At 43.0% G+C, this 19,829-nt stretch overlaps 1 protein-coding gene across 1 annotated transcript in view; it reads left to right on the forward strand.

The window, feature by feature from the left end:
* The window catches only part of neur (E3 ubiquitin-protein ligase neur), a 29,741-nt gene extending 10,083 nt beyond the window's left edge, over positions 1-19,658 (forward strand). The window contains 4 exon segments of the mRNA XM_029305157.2: positions 13,612-13,778; positions 14,530-15,098; positions 15,570-16,665; positions 16,667-19,658. Coding sequence (XP_029160990.1) covers positions 13,612-13,778; positions 14,530-15,098; positions 15,570-16,665; positions 16,667-16,693 — 1,859 coding nt within the window. The 3' untranslated portion in view covers positions 16,694-19,658.
* Positions 19,659-19,829: the final 171 nt, after the last annotated feature.

The following is a 19,829-nucleotide window of genomic DNA, read 5'->3' on the forward strand; positions in this document are numbered from 1 at the left end:
ATTCTCGAAATAATACTTAAAACCAGGATTGGGTAAGTTGATGATTTTTTTTAAACTACGTTCAGTTAAAGTTATTTGCTTATAAAATTGATTTAGTTAAATTAAAAGTTTAATGAACAAAGAATTAACTCAGTTAAAGTTAAGATTAAATTAACTAAAGTTAAATCAAAAGTTAATTTTTACAAATATTATTTATATTAAATTAGACTTTTGTTTGTTAATTCTTTTGAAATATATAATAACGAATAACAAAGAAATTTTGATTTTTGTATAGAAATCTATTTTTTGGTAATTACAATTGATGACAAATGAACATAAAAATTAATAATACTTTAATTTAAAAATAATACGTTTATAATTTATAAAAAACCAATAACGGTATTCAGAGATAAAAAATTTAACTTGGGAAAAAAGTTAATAAGTTTAAGTTCAAAAATAACTAGTTAAAGTTAAAAATTAATACACTTGAAATTAACTAAGCTAAGTTAAAAGTTCTGAGAACTTTTGAACTTTTTTTTTTAACTTTTAACTAATTATTACCCTGCTTAAAACGCGTGCGAGTTTGCGAAAACAATCAGGATTCTGAAGCGGCAATTATCGCGAGGAAACGGAGTAGCGTTTCCTTATCGGAGCTTCTCTCTCGGTTGTTAATTTGCGTCTAATTTAACATCGACGGCATCCCGAGGCGATACCGATGATCGCGCTTTAACGAGCTTCTCCCACGCGACATTCCTGCCTTCCAGACATTGTCTCAATTCCACGCGTGTACGAAATTTATGGTTTCGTAATTTCACCGTAACAAGCAGCATGTAAAATTGAACTGGTAATATTCGAATCAAGTCTCGAAGCAGGTATCCTTCTCGCGTTCTAATCGAATTCAGTCACCGTATATCTCGCGGCGCACAAAAGGAAGAAATCGCGTTCCGTTGGAAGGAGAATGGCAGAACGGGTGGGGTTTTCCGCTTCATCTGTCACAGTTGGGAGCCACGTCGACCTCCGATGTAAACTCAGAAAGCACCGGGACGACGACGGCGAAGGACGTGTCAACGAGAGCAGAGGAGTTAAATACTCGGGTCAATGCCTTTAATCCTTTTTTTCAATTACATATTTTTCTGCACAATTCAATGTAAATCGACAACTTGGAGGAAGAAAGCAAGATACAGATCTCAGGATATATACGCGTATATTTAATTATTGCTCTTTCATAGCGTGGGAATTTGCATGTGAATTCCCATAAACTTACTTCGGCCGAGTCTCGCAAGGATATTTTTTTTCTATCGAAGGGGAGGATCGAATCTCTCCCCAGGAAGGAAACAGGAAGGAAGGTGAAACGAGGGGAAGCCGATGATGGTGCAACCGGTGGCTTCCCTTCGGGAGCAGATGGACCGTGAAACTTATCGTCGTAAGAGCATTACGCGATTAAAGAGCTCGGTTCCCATCGAGCCGTTCTTCGGTACCTACCTACAAGTAGTATAACGCGAAATATCCATTACATTTTTTTCATTATCCCGTTTAATCCAAAAGGTACTTTCCTATAATTTTTCGGGAAATCGTGCGTGCGAAAATTCATTCGGACGAACGCCGGCGAGAGACTCGTTCGATCTCGCGTCCGTTTTCAGTTTTCGGCCCGGCGAGCTTCAAATCGCTCGAAGCTTTTAATACAGAGAACCGCGTAGTATATATATATATATATATTCCAATATATATATATATATATATAGTGCTTGCAGAGCTTGCATATCGCTATCAACCCCTTCTCTCCCCCTGACAACAGCCAGTCTGGCTCTGTCGGCGACGGGATCGATAGAGCTTCTATTGCGATATCAACGCGCAAACCCCATGGGCGAGTATGGTGGCGACAGCAGTCAGGATGGTGGGGGAGTCCTGCGTCGCCGAGAGCCACCCCCTCGCTTTTATGGAAATTTTATATATATATATATATAAAAAGAAACGCGCGCGTAGCAACCGTTCAACCCCTGATTCATGGCGGACTAACGATTTCGCTCTGCAACTTCGCATTCCTTCGTCATCGACGCGTGCCTTTATTAAATTTATACTTTTATTCCGATAAACGTGGAAAGATCGAGTTTGATGTAGTTTTTTGGTCAGAAATTATTGAACCGATTTGGAAGAATAATTTTTTAGGAATGACTAACGTTCGTCTACAAAATAACGCAATTCAATTCATTTTTTATCAATCGCAAACAAATTAAAATAAAATACGACAGTCTTTTTTTAGTACAAAATCTTAATTACTAATCATTACAAAGGCGAGAGAGTTTGTCGTATATTAACATTAAATGTAAAAAAGAAAAAATAAAATAAAAAATCAAATTGAATACTTATTTAAAATAGGAACGATATATTTAATTCGACCCAAACTAGCCAAGAAAATTGACTAAAATATTGACTAAATTGATTAAAATAAAAAAATTGACATCTTCCCTAAGCGACTGAACGGAGGTCTTTTTAAAGAGAACCTATAAAAAAATAATGTTTTAGATTTCTCTTCTACGAGCTTGGATTATAGAAACCGTAATGAAATAATAATTAAGGTATCACTCCGATTGTTAGACTTAATTTAATTCTGCAAAATTATTAAACCGCGTCGTAACAAATAAATGATAATTCCACCCGGTGATTAATGTTGCGCAACGGCGCGCAACCCTGTAATACTTGACACGCTGTTTTCGAGCAACCCCCGATCGAGGTAAAACCTCGCCGCATAAGCGATCAAGTATGCTAATGTCCCGTGAAAATCGCCGGGGCATGAAACTCCGCTTTTCGGGGGATACGCATAAATCTTTCGTCCATTCATCAGCTTTTCTGGCGTCTCTTGGGCGAAAATACATATACACCTACAGAAAATATCCAGAAGCGTAGCGAGCAGCTCTATGTACTTCCTCAGGATCATCGATCGGTTTTCAGGAAGCGCGAAGGGTGGCGGAATTCAAAAAGCTGTAGGGTCCTTTTGTGTCATCCCCTCCGTCCTTATTTCAGACTCGTTCTTTTCGGTCGAGAGGGTCTACGCCAATGCCGATGCTGGCTGGCTTCGTCGGGCCAGGTGGTGCGCAACCGTTGCTACGGCATGCATCGCCATCCCCAAAGCCGTGTGTTCCGCTCTCGCGAGCAGCTGCAGCTGCGACATATATATATATATATATATACAGGGACGCGTATTCGAGTGCGCGCGCGCGCGTTCCTCCTTGGCCGGCTAAGGGTCGCGCGCGAAAACTCTCGTTTTAATGCTCGAGAAATACGCATTCATTATTTTCGCAGGCCGAGCGAGATGCGTATCGAGTATGCTTAATGGCCTTCAACGCCGAGGAGTTCATTTTTAATTGGCCGGCTGTGGCGTCACGCTTTATGTCATTTCTCGGTAATTGATGAATATTTTTAATCGCGCGGGAAGACGAGAGACAGAGCGAATTGAGAATAATTCGTAATTTCAATTTAATTGAAAAATATATATTAAAAGTATATTTTGCTAGTAATCTAGAATAAAAAAAAAAAAAATCCAATATCACGCTCAAGAGGAAACTCGTGATTTATCTTTCCCTTTCGTCAATATCGACAGATAAGGCCACGCCTTATCATAGTGTATCCGCAAGCTGAGATGTTGCAGATACATGTTCGTCTTTCCGTTCGAAAGGTTCGAATGCTCGGCTGCCTAAGCGGGTTTGCTTGTGTGCGTGTACCGACGGGCCGGCATACAAACACACATAATGACAGTAGGGAGTTGGTTGGGGCAGCAAGCAACACAGCAGATGGGGAGTTTGCTTCTGCAAGCCAGTCGTTGTAGCGGCGTGGTTCAAGCTGCCCGCCTTTTCCCGACAACTCCCGCTTGTAAATCCGCACCAGAGTTTTCTCGTCCTTCTCTCTTTTCCTACGCGTCATTTTTCTTCCGATCCGGAAAATCGGGAGGGTGAGAGATCCGGAAGACAATGTGACCGCGCGCGTGCCATCTTTCCACCCTTCGACGCGCCTTTCCTTCACCCTCTTCCACCCTTCGTCGGATCTGAAATAGTGTTGAAGATCCCTCGGAAGCGATGAGAATCGATCGATCGTCTAGCTGTTTGCAATCTAGTGAGTACTACTCGAATCTCGAACTTGTATTCGATCAATTCGTTTTTGTTATATCTCTCTGCAGTTCAAGTCGAATGATAATTTATCTTGGAAGAGAGAAAAAAATATAGCGCGTCGCGTCTTTTGCATATTTTAATTTATTGTTCTTTAATTCTAAATTTGATTACGAGGAAAAGAAGTTATCTTCGAGAAATAGTTTGCCAGATCTGCTCCTTTTCTTATATCCCGATAATTTCGTGAATTCAAAGATTTTGAAAAATTTCCATTTCTCTCTACCTGTCTTCGTGTAAAAAAAATACTGGTGTTTTTTCTCGTCGTCATCTTCTAAAATTGGAAAGATGTCTTTATCTTGTTCTAACAATAAGATCGAGATGTCTTTGTCTTGTCAACGGGCAAGACGACCGTTGACAGTCAATAGGGCCACCAGAATGGCACGATTGCGTCTCTCGGCACACGTTCATGGTGAGTATAAAAACGCATTCGTTCTCCTTCGCATCTTCCCTTCTATTAACTCCAATCTCCCTCCCTAAACTCCCCCGCTAAGAATCAGCTGCTGCTGCTGCACGCTACCAAAACACCTCGCGCAATCCTATTGTTAAACATCTCCACTCCTAGATTTACTTAATTTATATATTTTTTATTTATATATTTGTATCTGATAAATATTTAATTATGCACTAATTAAATCTATAAAATTTAATAAAAATAAATTTTTTGGAAACAATTTAAATTAATTAATTTAATTAATTTAAATTAATTTAAATGAAATATAGTGGAACAATATCCAGTATTAATATCGAAATTCAGAAAATTAATAAAGAAAGCATTGAAATATTATTACAGACGGAAATGACCATCTCGTGACTGTGATAAAATTGATAAAATAAATTTATGACGACAGAATTCTTCGACATTATTGAAAGGCTTACGTAAATACCGGTTATCTCTATAACCATTGCGTATCCACTCTATTATTCCATTTGAACGGACGTTTCCTCGGCCGGTTTGTACTCGGAATTAGCGCACAGAGCACGAACTCCGTTTAACGACGAGCTGGGACACGCGTTTCTTTGTCGCAGAAGGAAGTCGACGTTTCATTAACGCGACCCGCGTGAGTCATCGCGATGTGGCGGACACTTTGCGACGTATACATATACATATATACGATGATATAATCGGAATTTCTCCGACTCTTTTTCGTCGGGTTTTATTAGGGACGAGGTGCGCGAGGAACCTGATTTCTCAACTTTGCGTAAAATATCGCAACCGATGATCGCAGCCTCAACTACAGCCACGGGGCTCCTCGTCGTTGTTTTTATTCGGGGAATTTCACCTTGTATACGATAGAAGAGCGAATACGCCTGAAACCGTTAAGCGCAATTGCATCGCGCGCGAGATACCATATATTCCTGCGGATTTTCCGTATCTAATTAAACGCGAGCACGCTACGAAGCGGCAGCAGTAACCCTGAATTATCCAATGCACTTGTTTCTTTACTTTCGTCGTCCATCGTGATTACCAACGTTATCCCGCGCGCAGTTCGATCGCTCGATCGTACTTGGCTTATTAACCAGAGTTCCCGTGCCATACTAGATTCATGTTGCATTTAAATTGAATCTCTCTTCCTAATCAATCACTGCGACTGCCGAGTATATCGGATACAATGATTTTTCATTCATTTCAAGCGTTCTTTTAGCTCCTTCGTATTCTTCGATCTAGATTATTGTTATACGTAATACGAATATTTTAATTATAATTAATGAAATTACAATAGTATATTGTGTGTCAAGTGCGGAAAGTTGACAATTGGTCACGAGTGCGGGGGATGGACGCACGAGCCGAAGGCGAGTTGGTCACGGTGCGGGAATAGCCGTGTTCAAAGTCATTGTCCACGGCTGAAGCCGTGAGCAATATATTTCCCACGGCTAAAGCCGTGGGCAATGACTTTGAACGCGGCTCAGCCGTAGGCAATGGCTACAAAATACAAAATATATTAAATATATTAAACAAATTATATTGTATAAATAAAATATGTTAAATATATAAAAAGAGTCTAGAGATTTTCTTCTTTCTTTCGCGAAAAGTTGCATCATTATTTGCCGATCGAAAGATCAATAAGCGACGGCTCAGCCCCCGCAGAACAAACAGAGTGTGGCTAAAACCATTAATCCCGTGTCCACAAGGGTATATATACGAAACGAAATATGGAGAGAACGAGGGGCTGGTCTCTTCTGTTTTCTATACACCCCCGCAAATAAGTCGTAGCGATCCTATACGTGCGAAACGCGACAGATGCATTCCCCATCCTTCAACTTCGAGGGGGGTATATACGATAACGAAGGGTGGCCACCCTCTCGTTTAACTTCGTTAATCCGATTGTTCCTCAACGGGCCGTGGTGGTCGCGGTAAAAGCGCCGCGATGGGAATATACACTTGTTCGTCCTGGGGTTTCGCGTGCACCCTCGAAAAACTTGTAGCTTAAGGAGCTTATAAATATTCGAGGATCGCTTTGCGTTTCCACGAAAACCGGCACCTTTGTCTTCTCAGCTCGATATCGCGAATCTTTGAAATGTCATCGATGCGCGACGACGCTTCTGTAAAATTCTCTTCGTAGCGAACCGAAGCAGAGGAATGAATCACGCTTTGTTGGGTCGTTGCCATTAGTAGCTATAAGTAGTCGAAAATTAATCGTACCGGGAAGAGAGGTCCTCGTAAGTCGTCAAAAAGATGGTCAACAAAGGCTATGTGCCGAGAGAAATAGAAGAAAAAACTCGGATAAAGATCTTCCTCCGTCAAGCGTGGTATCCAAGTTGTATCCAACAACGTCGCCCAACAACATACCTGTGTACGTTTTTTTCCTCGAAGCTCGATCTCTATTCCGTCCGTATAGCACGAGCCTAATTCGAGTTGCTCGTTTACGAGAGACATACATTCCTTCGTCGTTTTATTACGACAGCGGCGCCGAAAGGACTCCTCGTATAATTATGAAGGAATCTTAAGAGATTCCCCAATAACTCGCTGATTCCGCAACACGATTGCTATCACCCTACCGCACAACACATTGTGTGTCATCAGTTTAATCGCGCGAATATAGCACTATCGCGATATCTACACGATCTTAATCTTCATCTCTCGCGTTGCAACTCGAGGCGATTAGGAGAAGACTCGCGAAGGAGAGAAAGAGAGTTCGACGACCCTCCGTTACTCATCATTCCGCTTCTATCATTCCAAATCGCGTGTGCGGTTAGTAGCTTAATACCGATTGTTTACCGCCTGTCCCGCGCGGGTGCATCACGTGCACGCGAGATGTTTTCCATAATTACGCTAACTCGCGCGCCTCAAAGCTACCTCGGCCGTTCTTCGTGTACTCTCCTGCCTCGGCTTCTCTCCTCTTCTGCTCGCTCGATCGTTCTTGCCTTGAGCGCTGTTGTACGCGTTATTATTATTTCAGCATGACGGGAGACTCGCACATTGCCACCTTATGTAATGCGCATAATGGTGGATAAGGCAGAGAAAGAACCGAAAGAACGACGGAGAAAAAGAGACAAAGAAAAAGAGAGAGGAAAACTCTGCCTAGGAGAAAGGGAGCAGCAGAGATGGAGAGTGGGAGATCTCGACTCCTAAGACTCTAGGTAGCTCAGCAAAGATCACGGCACCGGGCGTGGGAACAAGGCCCCTCCTGCTACACGAGGCCTAGCCTGCGTCGGGCATAGTGTTGCGAGTGTGCGAGTGAACAAGCGCGCGCGGAGAAAATTACCACCGACTTCCACGGCGTGCTGCTTAACAGTACCTCGAGTGCCTTATCGGAGCGGTCCGTAACCCCTCGTTCAAAGTCGTTCTTACGTAGGCGCACGCGACTACAGCCTGTTGCGCGTCTCACCTTCGTCTCCTTTTTTTTTTTTTGATTTATTTCCGTCGATTCTAAGGTCGCGTGCCGGAGAGATTTCGTCTTGACCTTACCTCGATATCGATCGATTCGTAACATATATAAGAGGAGCCTAAACCCTTGTCTTGTTTTTTCGATGAAACATCATCGAGTAGCCTAGCCATTTTTTTTTTTTAATAGCATAAACATTTTTTCCCAACTTTCCTTTCATTGTTGTAGGTAAATTTTTTACTTGCTTGAGGGGATTTAAACGCCGTCCTGTTTCATGGATAGAATACCATTTTTGGTTTTTTTTATTGCTTGAGTGGAATAATAAATGCTTCTCCACGATTGAAGTATATATATATGGAAATAAAGCGCGAACCTATCGATTTTATGTTAGAAATGAAAAAAAATTTTAAAAAGAATAAAACGGGACGGCGGTTAGGATCCCCTTAATACGTCGTAAATTAATGGAAAGAAGATATTGGTATGCAGATTTTTTTCAGACAGTCGCTCTTTGTTTATTTCCTACTGTTACTTATTCGATTAAGATCCCGAGTTATTCTACGTCACGGTTCGTCGAACTTGAACGAAGCTGCACGCCAGGATGCATCGATTATGGCGGCTTATCAGGCTAGAGGGCATATCCATCTTTTTTTCCTACGCGGTTGATAGCAGTCGATGCAAAAATAGATTCGATGATTGCAGTCAATGAGCCGCGGGGGAGGACGAAGCTCGGTCAAGGCTTCGTTTATTTACATCATGCAAAGTGCATCGCGTTCACATCGCATGTTCTCGCAAAGACGTCTGATTTCCCAAGCATCACTTTCACTTCGACAATAGTCGCGAATCAATTGGAATTATTTCAATAACGTCGCGAGCGCATTAAACCATTTCTCAAATGTCACGGACCTTATTCAAGTAAAATAGCGTTATTTATGTTGACACATTTAATTGACTTTTTATTAAATATACAGATTGAAAAATGCTCCACAATAAAAGTACTGATAATATATGTTATTATTTTATATCATCTTTGTTAGGAGCGCCATATTTTGTGCACAAATAAACTGCAGAACTTTTGCATTAAGTAAGTATATTGTTATGAGCTGATGCAAGAGATCGATAAAAAGCTGCAATTTTTCAACTTTTATTCTTTTTATACAAAACTATAGCGCTCCCCGTTCATTATTATCAGTCCTTAAATTGTGGAGAAGGATTTTCAGTCTGTCTAGCCAATAAAAAGAAAAGCCCTCGAACTCGAAGCCGGTAAACCAGACATAGTCAGCATCCTCTTAACATATTTAAAAGGAAAATATAAAAAAATAATGATTCAACCTCGCAATAAGGCTCGCAAATTTTTCACTAACTCTAGAATTACAATTTGACACAATTATACAGACAATAGTCCATGAAGCGTCTTGTCTTCTCTATGACAAGCGAAAGGCCGCAAGATACTCGGTGTGTCATCGTTTTATTTCCAATTTTCTTGCGCTACATCTCTCGCAACATCTGTTATTTCGCTCCCGGCGAAGCCGTAGTCGAGCTGGAAACGAGATTTTAATTAAACACGGTCCCGAAGAGACGCGACGACGACGACGACGCAGCATCGCGGCGGCTCATCAGAGACGCGTTGCAGTCTACGAGTGCACTTCCGCGCAAATGTGTGTCACGGGTTTCCCACGAGATGCACCGGCGAATGGCAGGCATAGGCGCGGGCATAGACCAATTACTGCTACCTAGGAGAGAGATTTCGCGTTGACTATCCGCGCGATTTGCGTGGAGAGCCGATCGATCGTGTCCTGGGAAAAAGAACGCGTCGCGTTTAATGACGGTCACGACGATGAATCGGCGTCCGAGAGCCGGCGATTATTCAGCGGATTACCGATGTTCGCGCATAACTGTTCAGGCAATACGTCATATCGCGGTCGCAATTTTAATCCCCGACTCTGAATAGTCTATGTCAAGTCTTTGGATTTCTATGACCTACCGATGACAATGCGTAAAAATTAAAAAAAAAATTATAGCAAAAAACGCGATAACTCTTGGTAAATTTAGATTGATTGCTCTATCAGCAATTTAATTTGCCTAAAGATTCATCATCGAAGATATAAAAAATTAAATAAATAATATTAGTATAATAATAAAAAAATATAAAAATAAATTTATTGCTAATCAATCGAGTTCAGTTCTCTTTCTCTCTCTGTCTCCGTGAGACCTTCCTCGAGCCTTCTTCAGGCTCGGTGCTAGATACGGACAGTGGCGAATAAGTGGCCGATCATGAGGGGTAAATGGAGTCATGGTTTGCTCCGTCGGGGCCAACAAGAACGCCGACGAGAGATGCAACGGTATACATCATAACATTCCCACGGTGGATCTGGCCGGGCGTCTCTACCGACCGAGATGCGTCTTCAGGAATCACGTCTTGCGTGACTAATCGTGGCTAAACAACGACGCGTACAATCCGCGAGAATGTACTTTCGGTGATGCGCGATGCGCTTCGTCTGCTCTTTCCCGTGTACTTGAAAATCACGGTCGTGTTTCAGCCGTCGCGACTTTGAAATCTGTTGTTCAATGTTGTTTAGTCTGAATGCGATTGCAATCTTGCAGCCATCGTAATTTTCGTAATACTAAAAAAAAGATTAATTCTGCATTTTTACTGCATGATTACTAACAATATATTTTATTGTTACACGTTAATTATAAAATAATTTCTTCCTTATCGAAAGTTTTCAAGATCACAGTTATTCTATTTCAAATCAATTATTAAGTTCAGTGTTAAGTGATATCTGCTTCAATTAAATGATTAATTAATTTAATTCAAGATACAGCAATAAGGAACGTGTATTCTTTCGCGATATATTCTTTTGTTATTCCTTTTGTAAGATATACGAGGAAGAAATTAATTTGCTATTTATAAAAATGAACAGGTACCTGTTTATTTATTTATTATATTATATAATTAGATCTCAGAAAATTGATATCTTGTTTTCAGAATTAATATGTGACATCATTAATCAGCAGAGAGATTGCTGTGTAAATATATTAATATCATTTCCGAATAACACATTTATTATCATTGGATTTATCCCGATATCTCCATAATGACGTAATAAAAAAATGTAGGGATAGTTATTAATCTCTCTCTCTCTCTCTTTGCAAACATATAGAGATTAATACCACGAGTTCCTCGAAAAAACTCGAGTCAGGTAATTTCATAAGATTTCGCAATGGTGCCTAATCGGACGATTGGTCGAAAAATATACCGCGGAAGAGACACGAGTCGAAAAAAAAGTCGTATGACCTCGACGTCGAAATACGACACTTTTACAAGTCGTCGCGTAAAATCCTGGAAATCGGCGCATTTATACTTTTCGCATCGCGTTGCACCGCGGCGTAACGGTTCCGCGTTTGCGTGGAAAGGAGGGAAAAAACGCGACCGCCTTCTCGAGGGGGAAATTAGAAATTACAATTAGCGCGTTTCCTAATACGCGAGCCTTCGAGCGGGAGCGTGAGAAATCGAACGGTCTCGCGATGTTTTACCGGTATTTATAGGTATGTACGTGTCGCGATTATTATTCCATCGATCTCGACGGTACTCGACTTCGATTAATCATCGAGGATTAGTATTTTCGTTGATTTCGAATACTTTGTAATACACGTCTAAATACGAACTGAATGAAATTGCTTTCGCGAATGAATGAGGATGTAGTAATGTATACTTTGCTGAACACGCGCTTTACGAACAAACGATCGTAACAAGAGGCTTAATTTTTAATTACAGGTAGAATATTAATCCTCGCTCTTTACGATCTTTTTTGTATTCATCTTTGTTCTTCTAATTTAAAATTTCCGACAGGATACATCGTACATATTTCTTTGTTGCGATTAAAATTACTATATAGTGTTACTGATCCACGGGTATGTTGAACCGTCGTTTTTTTGTTATTCTTTCAGTCGTATACAAATACGGCAAGGAAGCACGCAAAGTGTCGATGATCAGAGTCATCAAGGTGTAAATCGACACCTTCCTCTCGCCCTGTGCATTGTTATAACGCCAGTTTTTCGGGTCGCATCCGTTTTGCGGAGAAAGCGGATCGGCGTACTTGACGTTTCCCGCGCGGGCCGCTTCCGGTACGAAACGTGCGGTTTCCGGCGCGCATACAATAATCGGCTACGCGCCTCGGCATATCGATAGTCGTCAGTAAGAACGAGACTCTCGCAGGCGCCGGTCGAATCGACGCGGCACTCCCGATTTACTTTCAAATCGACACAAAGACTCGCCAACTATTTCGCGCACCGACGTCTTTCGCGTTAGAAATAGTTCTTTCTTCTTCCTTCAAAATTTGCATGTATTTATTTAATTGTTAATAAATAATTATCGTGGTTCAGGAGTGATGTATTAAAGTGCGCGATGAAAATCGACGATATGGTGGTCTAATTATTTACGCAGAGAGAATTTTCCCGGAAAATCATGGTAATCATATGGTATTGGAAGAATTTCATAAGACTGATTAATATTTACTACAATAAAAATATTAATGAAAAACAATGATTAAATTAATAAATATTGATCTGTTTTCAAAAAGATTTTCTTATATAAAAACATTCTCTATTCAAATTCAATAAATTTTGTTTCAGTGTGCCACAATAAGATATAAAATGTGATGTTCAATTAATTTTATTACATATATATATAATAATATTTTTTTTATTGCGATATAAATATTAATGAGAGAAACTTTTAAAAAATTATTCCAATATACCAAATTGCCTTACGATTATCATAATGATTGTCAGGGTAAATTCTAAGAGCAAATTCTGTCCGTGTGTACACAGTTCCGCGGGTGAATGTTAAAAACAGCTGATTATATATCTCTCTCGAGGAGATTCTCCCTTCATGTACCTTGGTACCTCGATGCACCAACTCGCAAACGCGTTCGTCTTCGCCTGAAGATATTATACACGGAGTGTATCCCCGCATTCCGGATCGGCGAGCCAGCATTATTATGAAATATCGAAGTGGAAACGCTCGAGCTGCCCCAAGAGGTGCGCTTTTGTATCAGAGAGTTTCCCCGCTCGAATCTCTCTCTCGCTCCCTCTTTTTTTCTCCTCCGCGTTGTTGGAGCAGAACTCTCCTTTGTTCCTCATCCGCGAAGTGCTTATCCGCCTCGAGTGAATTTCCCGACCAGAGAGAGAGAGAGAGAGGACGTTAGAACGCGGTCGATGGCCCATTTCTTGCGGCGACGTTACTTTGATTCCCTCGCGAAAAAGAGAAATCAAGTCGGTTCGCGACGACGCCTACGTAAACAATTCCTTGTCGAACGCGCGAGAGTATATACAACTCTTTGACAAGTTCCTCAAGTTTTTCAAGAACATCCGGGAAAAGGATCTTCAAGATCGCGCTATCGCGTGGCCTTCGTTAGATCAATATTATATATGCATATATACGCGCAGTCACATTCCAGCGACGTTAGTCGGGTTGTACAAATTATGAAACAACGCACTTGCGAAACGAGTAAATTGAAACTCCAAGTGTATATATACATACACGCACTTGGATAGATCCGCCGACAATAATAGATGCCTACAATCTCCTATGAATATCTTGCGAATATGAAGTACCGTTATTTAATGATCGACGCTTTCTGTTGCAGCGCCCAGATCCTCGAGCGCGGGTACCAACAACCTGCCTCCGTTGACGTTTCACCACGTCCACGGTGACAACATCAGGCTGTGCAATGGCGGCACGATCGCCCGGAGGCACGAGAGCTTTTGCAAGGGTGTCACCTTTAGCGCCAGACCTGTGCGAGTGGGCGAGAAGGTGAGTTTGTCTCTTAAAGCCGTAACTGAATCGCTAATTGTGGGAAACCGAGCCACTATCTCGTTCCGCTCCACCGATCGCATATTTCTCCAATATTATTAGAACGGACTATTGCCCGCAATTATAAGAGGGAGAAGGGATCGTTTTTATCCCGCGAATCGTTCTTTTGCATATCGTTCCACTTTAAAGTTACGAACTCTCTTATCTTGAGTTATTATTAGTGTATCTGTTATTTGTAGCGTTAGATAACACGAGTGTGATTAGTATAGTCGGGCTAAACGGTGGACCGACGTTCCGTGGACCCTCGAATAAATATACGATGACCGGTCGCTAATAGAGCGTGTGGGCGACGCGTTAGGTGTATTTTCGGTTTCGGTTACGACGGATTGGAGCTAATCGGGCGCGGGCGAGATGTAAAATTATTATAATGTGGAACGTCATTCGAAACAATCAATTCCGAGGATGCCTCCTCGGACAAAATTCCATTTTAGGATCGCTCGATCGTTCTGGTCCCCGTAATTTCGTCACCTCCTTTCCTGCTCTCTTTCTCTCTCTCTCTAAAGGAGTATACCAAATTGAGAAAATTTTACGGTACAAAACTAATCGTCACGCAAGTTCATATTTCACCTCATACTATGTCTACATCAAGTTTCATGACTATTTTGATTTTGTACTGCAAAATTTTCCCAATTTGGTCTACTCGTTTACGCACAATTAAGCTACATGTTTGCCTTTTTGTGGAACAACGCAGGTCTGCGTGAAGTTTCTGGAGATCTCCGACAATTGGAGCGGCGTGATCCGCTTCGGCTTCACCAGCAACGACCCGATCAACCTACGGAGCGGTCTGCCGAGGTACGCGTGTCCAGATTTGACGAACAAGCCCGGTTACTGGGCTAAGGCTCTCGCCGAGCGGTTCGCCGAGCGGGACACGGTGCTCTTCTACTACGTGACGTCAGCCGGCGACGTGCACTTTGGCGTGAACGGCGAGGAGAAGGGCCTCTTCTTCAGCGGTGTCGAGACCCGGGGTCCGCTTTGGGCGATCATCGACGTTTACGGCAACAGCACGGCGATCGAGTTCGTCGACCCGAATCGCCAGCACTTCAACAACATCCGCAGGGGCGCCGAGCACAGCAACGAGGACAATGCGCAGCACAGCAGGCACTCGGCCATGGACGACGCCAGCAACGCCGGTAGAGACGTCGAAAGGATAATCGTGCCGTCTATGCAGAACATGTCGATTCATCACGAGCCTGACGTCGAGCTACCCGGACTCAGGTTTCAACCTCCCGGCGTCATCTTCACTCCTTTGCCCTTCCACTCGTGAGTATCGATCGTACCTAGGTCATCTATTACGCGCCTCTCATCCGCATCATCTAGGTCTGCCCGACGTAAGCTAACGTGACGCTAACGTGGAAAAGGTTCTTGCACTCGGTAGCCTTAAGTTCGTCTACCTCTCGAACCAATTCAGCCTCGAGTCACGCGATCGAGGAAATTTATTTCGGATGCAACTTGTCCATTTTAAAATGCCACGCGATTATGTTTTCAAGTCGTCCGGTTGAATTGTATAATAGCGCTTTTTACTCCTTTCGCAAAATCGCTGATAGAAACATGCAAATGTTCAAAGTCATCAGTCTACGATAGAAGGCGCGAAAGCCGACGGTTCGCCGTACCGGTCAGCCAAACAGAACTAATTCGCCATCCGCTTTTCACGGTTTCCCAAGACGCCCCCGTCATTAGTGTCAAGCCGAGCGCCGCCGAGGCTAACCGCTTCCTGGTTTTGTTTTTCCGCAGAACTCGAGGCAGGAACATCCGCTTCAGCAATCAGCAGTGCGTGGCGACGCGCACCGACACGGAATTCTGTCACGGCTACGCGTTCACGGGTCGACCGTTGCTTCTGGGCGAGCGACTGGTCGTGCAGATCCTCTCGACGGAGCCGATGTACGTTGGTGCTTTAGCTCTGGGCCTGACCTCGTGCGACCCGGCGCGACTTACGGCGGAGGACCTGCCGGACGACAGCGACCTGCTGCTGGATCGTCCCGAGTACTGGGTGGTCTCCAAGGACGTGGCGTCGAGTCCGCAACCCGGTGACGAGATCGCCTTCACGGTCACGCATTACGGCGAGGTGCAGATGAGCAAGAACGGCGGCCCGCCCAACGTCGTCATGCACGTCGATCAGAGTCTTCAGCTGTGGGCCTTCGTGGACGCTTACGGGAGCACTCAACGTGTCCGAATGCTCGCCAGCAGACCGACCTCACCACCCCGACAGCGTCAGAGCAATCCTTCGCCGGCCAACATCGTTCAACAGCAACAGCAGCAGCAACAGCAACACTCGAACCACAGCAACGCCGCCACGGAACTCTCGAGATTCTCCGAGATGGTGCAGTTCAAGCCGGCGGTAGGTGGCGGCACCGTGCTGGTCGTGAACCTGCCGCCGCAGGCTGGTTACCCGACTCCGCCACCACCTACGCCACAACCGATTTACGCGTCCGCAACGCACAGGAATCCACCGCCACAGCCGGTGCATCTTTCCGCGGCCGCGCCCGCGCCGGTACCGCATCCCGGTTCCTCGAGACAGTCCTCGCCTCCGTTGACCGGCACCATGGCCAGCACCGGCTCGTCCACGTACGTCGACCCGGTGACCTACCAGAGCCTGGAGGGCACTCTGACGCATTCGTCGCACGCAACGTCGTCTCATCTGCAGCAGTGGAGCGAAGGTCTGCAGCCGACGCTCTCCGGCCAGCCCAGCGAGTGCTCCATCTGCTACGAGCGTAGCATCGACAGTGTTCTCTACATGTGCGGCCACATGTGTATGTGCTACACCTGCGCGATTCAGCAGTGGCGCGGCAAAGGCGGCGGCCACTGTCCGCTCTGCCGAGCGCCGATCCGCTGACGTCATCCGCATCTACCGCTCCTGAACGATTCCGAATTGAGAGAGCGTGAGAGGGAGAGAGAGATCGCGGATGCTCACCCGGATGTTTTCACCATCGTTATCGTCGCCGCCGCGTCCGTCACCGTGCTTCCGTCGTCTTGGTTTCCTTCCGCGTCGAATCCGTCTCGCTTCATCCCCGTCGCGCTTCTCGCCCGTGTCCTCTCGCGATTACCAGAACGAATAAACGAATCGAAGCGAAAGTCGCCGTTTTCACACTGCCATTGTCTATCTTTTTTCTTAACGGAAGAGTGCTTAAAGTATATCGAGAAAGCAACGATCATTTGTTAAGACGTACGTCTCGCGTCGAAATTACTTGAGGATCGTGCCAATCCGAAGATTATGCTTATTAAAATTAAGCAGTTCTCGAGGCGCCCGCGAGGTCGCGTCGCTGTCAATTAACATGTCAATAGGTGGACCATCGCATCGTGCACAAAGAAAGCAGCGGTGCTTTCGAAAACGCGATCACTGCCACCGTTACTGCTGATCAAGCGAGAACAAGGGAGATGAATCGCCGCGGATTCGAATAACTGAGAGAGAGAGAGAGAGAGAAAGAGAGAATGAGTGACAAATCGCTGTAGTTGATCGAGTTTGCTTGTATATCGATATGCTGTCTGCCAGTCTGTGAGTGAGCGTGAAACGCGTGAATGAGTGCGATTACGTCATCAAAGAGACAGATCGATCCTAGATATTTTCACAAGCGACATAATCGTCACTACAATTACCACAATTATTACTACCGCTCTCAACTATTACTACTACTATCCACTATTACTATTACTATACTATCATACTACTCTTCCAACCTTTAATTATTATTTTATTATAATTATTATTATTATTATTATTATATTACTATATATATTATTTTTATTATTAATATTAATACTTATCGTTACTATCAATTATATTATTAGTTATTCGAGCATTGTATAATTGTCTTTAATTACTTGCGAGCAGCTTTGTTTTGCCACAATAGCTATTACTTTTACGATTTGCCGATTATAATATGATTGGTGAGTTAACATAGTCACTATCTCGTAGCATTATTATTTAATGGACCGGGTGATTTACTTGATAGCCGCGAACTTGATCAAACTATGACGCCTAGGGCATTTGGAAAGCTTATTCGCGCATTCCGCCGTCCTCGAGGACGATCCGACAGATCTTGTCGTCCCGTATCGTAAGTCACGAGAACGTGATGGGCTCAGGCATACGAAGCAGTTTAGTTTGTTCCGATCATTTCCGCCTTCAACGATAAAACGCTTGAACGTTTATGATCGCCGCTAATATTTTAAGCGGGACTTTACCAAAGATCCTAAGCGTTTTCCGCCCTTCGCGACATCTAACTCGCGTGCAAGCAGCCCCGAGAGAACGACAGTTCGATCTAATTTAATCTCTGTTTTGCGGCAACGTTAAAACTTTATATAGATAGATTGTGACACAAATATTACGTCGATGCGTTTGATTAAAGATGTTTGACAATCAGATCCTACGACCAGTAACTTTTTTATAAAAGCATTTTAGTCTTGAAGCTACATACATATGTAATTGTTGCGAGTTTTCATGCGACCTCGTTTTGGATGACTCTTCGACGGAATTTGAAGCGACTGAAGATTTAAATTTGTTTCAAACTCCGTCGCTAGACTTCCTTCATTTTTGCGTTTTAGTGATTTGTATCGAGCCTTCGGATGAGAACAGCCTTCTGCTCAATTTTCGAGGCAATGTTTTGTGCGTTCGGTGTTTTGTTAATCGCGTGTTTGTAAAAAGTTTCTCATCTCGAGAAGAGATTGCCCTAGGCAAAGTTCGCCTCTGAACGTAAACTTCGTAAACGCACAGCGTTTGATCCGTTATGATGAACGAAACGAGGTTGTCCACGTAAAGAATCGTCCGTATTTTATTTTGCGATTCGTCTACCCGAGAGAGAAAAAGAAAGAGAATGAGGAAGACGAATTTTCCACAGTCGAGAGAAAACGGAAGAAACGATTTTCTAGAGGGGAGAGAAAAAAAAAGAAAAAAAAAACGAAGCGTCTGGCCCTTTTAAGGAATTAATTTTTAACGAGAAGGAGGAGTATCCCTCCTTTCGACTATAATAACGGATGCGCAATAAAGCGGTAGTGAAAATCTCTAGTCCAGCGAGCGGCAGATTCAGTCTGCCAATCCAAAAAGTACTGATGAAAAGAAAAGCGTTTCCCCCTTTTTCCTTTTAAGAAAACGAAAGAGGGAGATAGGTAGAATACAGTGAGCGAGAGAGACCGAGAAATTTTATAGATACGAAGGAGGAGAAGATGCAAATTATCACGCGCGTCTGCCAGTGAATGGCGCGTTCGAGATTTTATTAAAAAAAAATATATATAACAATAGATTATTATTATTCTATTGATATGATACGACGAGATAAGAACAGAAAAAAACCTTGCCGACGATAGAGCGAAAAAGAGAGGGAGATAGCGTAAGAGAGAGAGTAATGCTTGATAATAATTACGACGAATGTTTATGATTAATCCTATCATCGTTATCGTTGTGATCAGCGTGATTAGTTGTCGTGTGTTATTCTGTCGTCAGCTTGGCCGCGCCTCGATCATTTGCGCAAAACACACATTTATTATTATCATCGTAATTATACGACTAACGACTTTTTAATTCGACTATTATATTCGCAACGGTTAGTTGTGCTCTTTCCGCAAGAGAGTATATTTTTTTTTTCCTTTCGTCTTCTTTGCAATATCTATCCTAAGTTTCTCACGTATCAGCGTAACAATGCACAAATAACCGAAACCGATTTTTACACCGCATTTACAGACACTCGAAGAAAACAGAAAGCAAAAGTTTTACGTGCGCGATGCGAGAGTTTCTCCGACCGTGATGTAAAGATGCCGACGGAAATTTATACATATGTAATATAATTCGCGCAGCCGCGTGCTGTTCTATACAATAAAAGCCTATAATATCTACGAGTGCTGTTTTTCGTTAATTATATTCTCCCTCCCGAAAATCTCCCGAGAAGTTCCTTTAATCCAAGTTTCTTAAGAAATCGCAGACTATGAATGGTGCAACTTTTTTATTATATCACAAAGACGCGCATAAACATTCATGTCTAAAATAAAAATGATATCTAAAATATA

Source organism: Nylanderia fulva, unplaced genomic scaffold (genome assembly GCF_048542155.1).
Source record: "Nylanderia fulva isolate GAGA-0341 unplaced genomic scaffold, ASM4854215v1 Scaffold23, whole genome shotgun sequence".
NCBI lineage: Eukaryota > Metazoa > Arthropoda > Insecta > Hymenoptera > Formicidae > Nylanderia > Nylanderia fulva.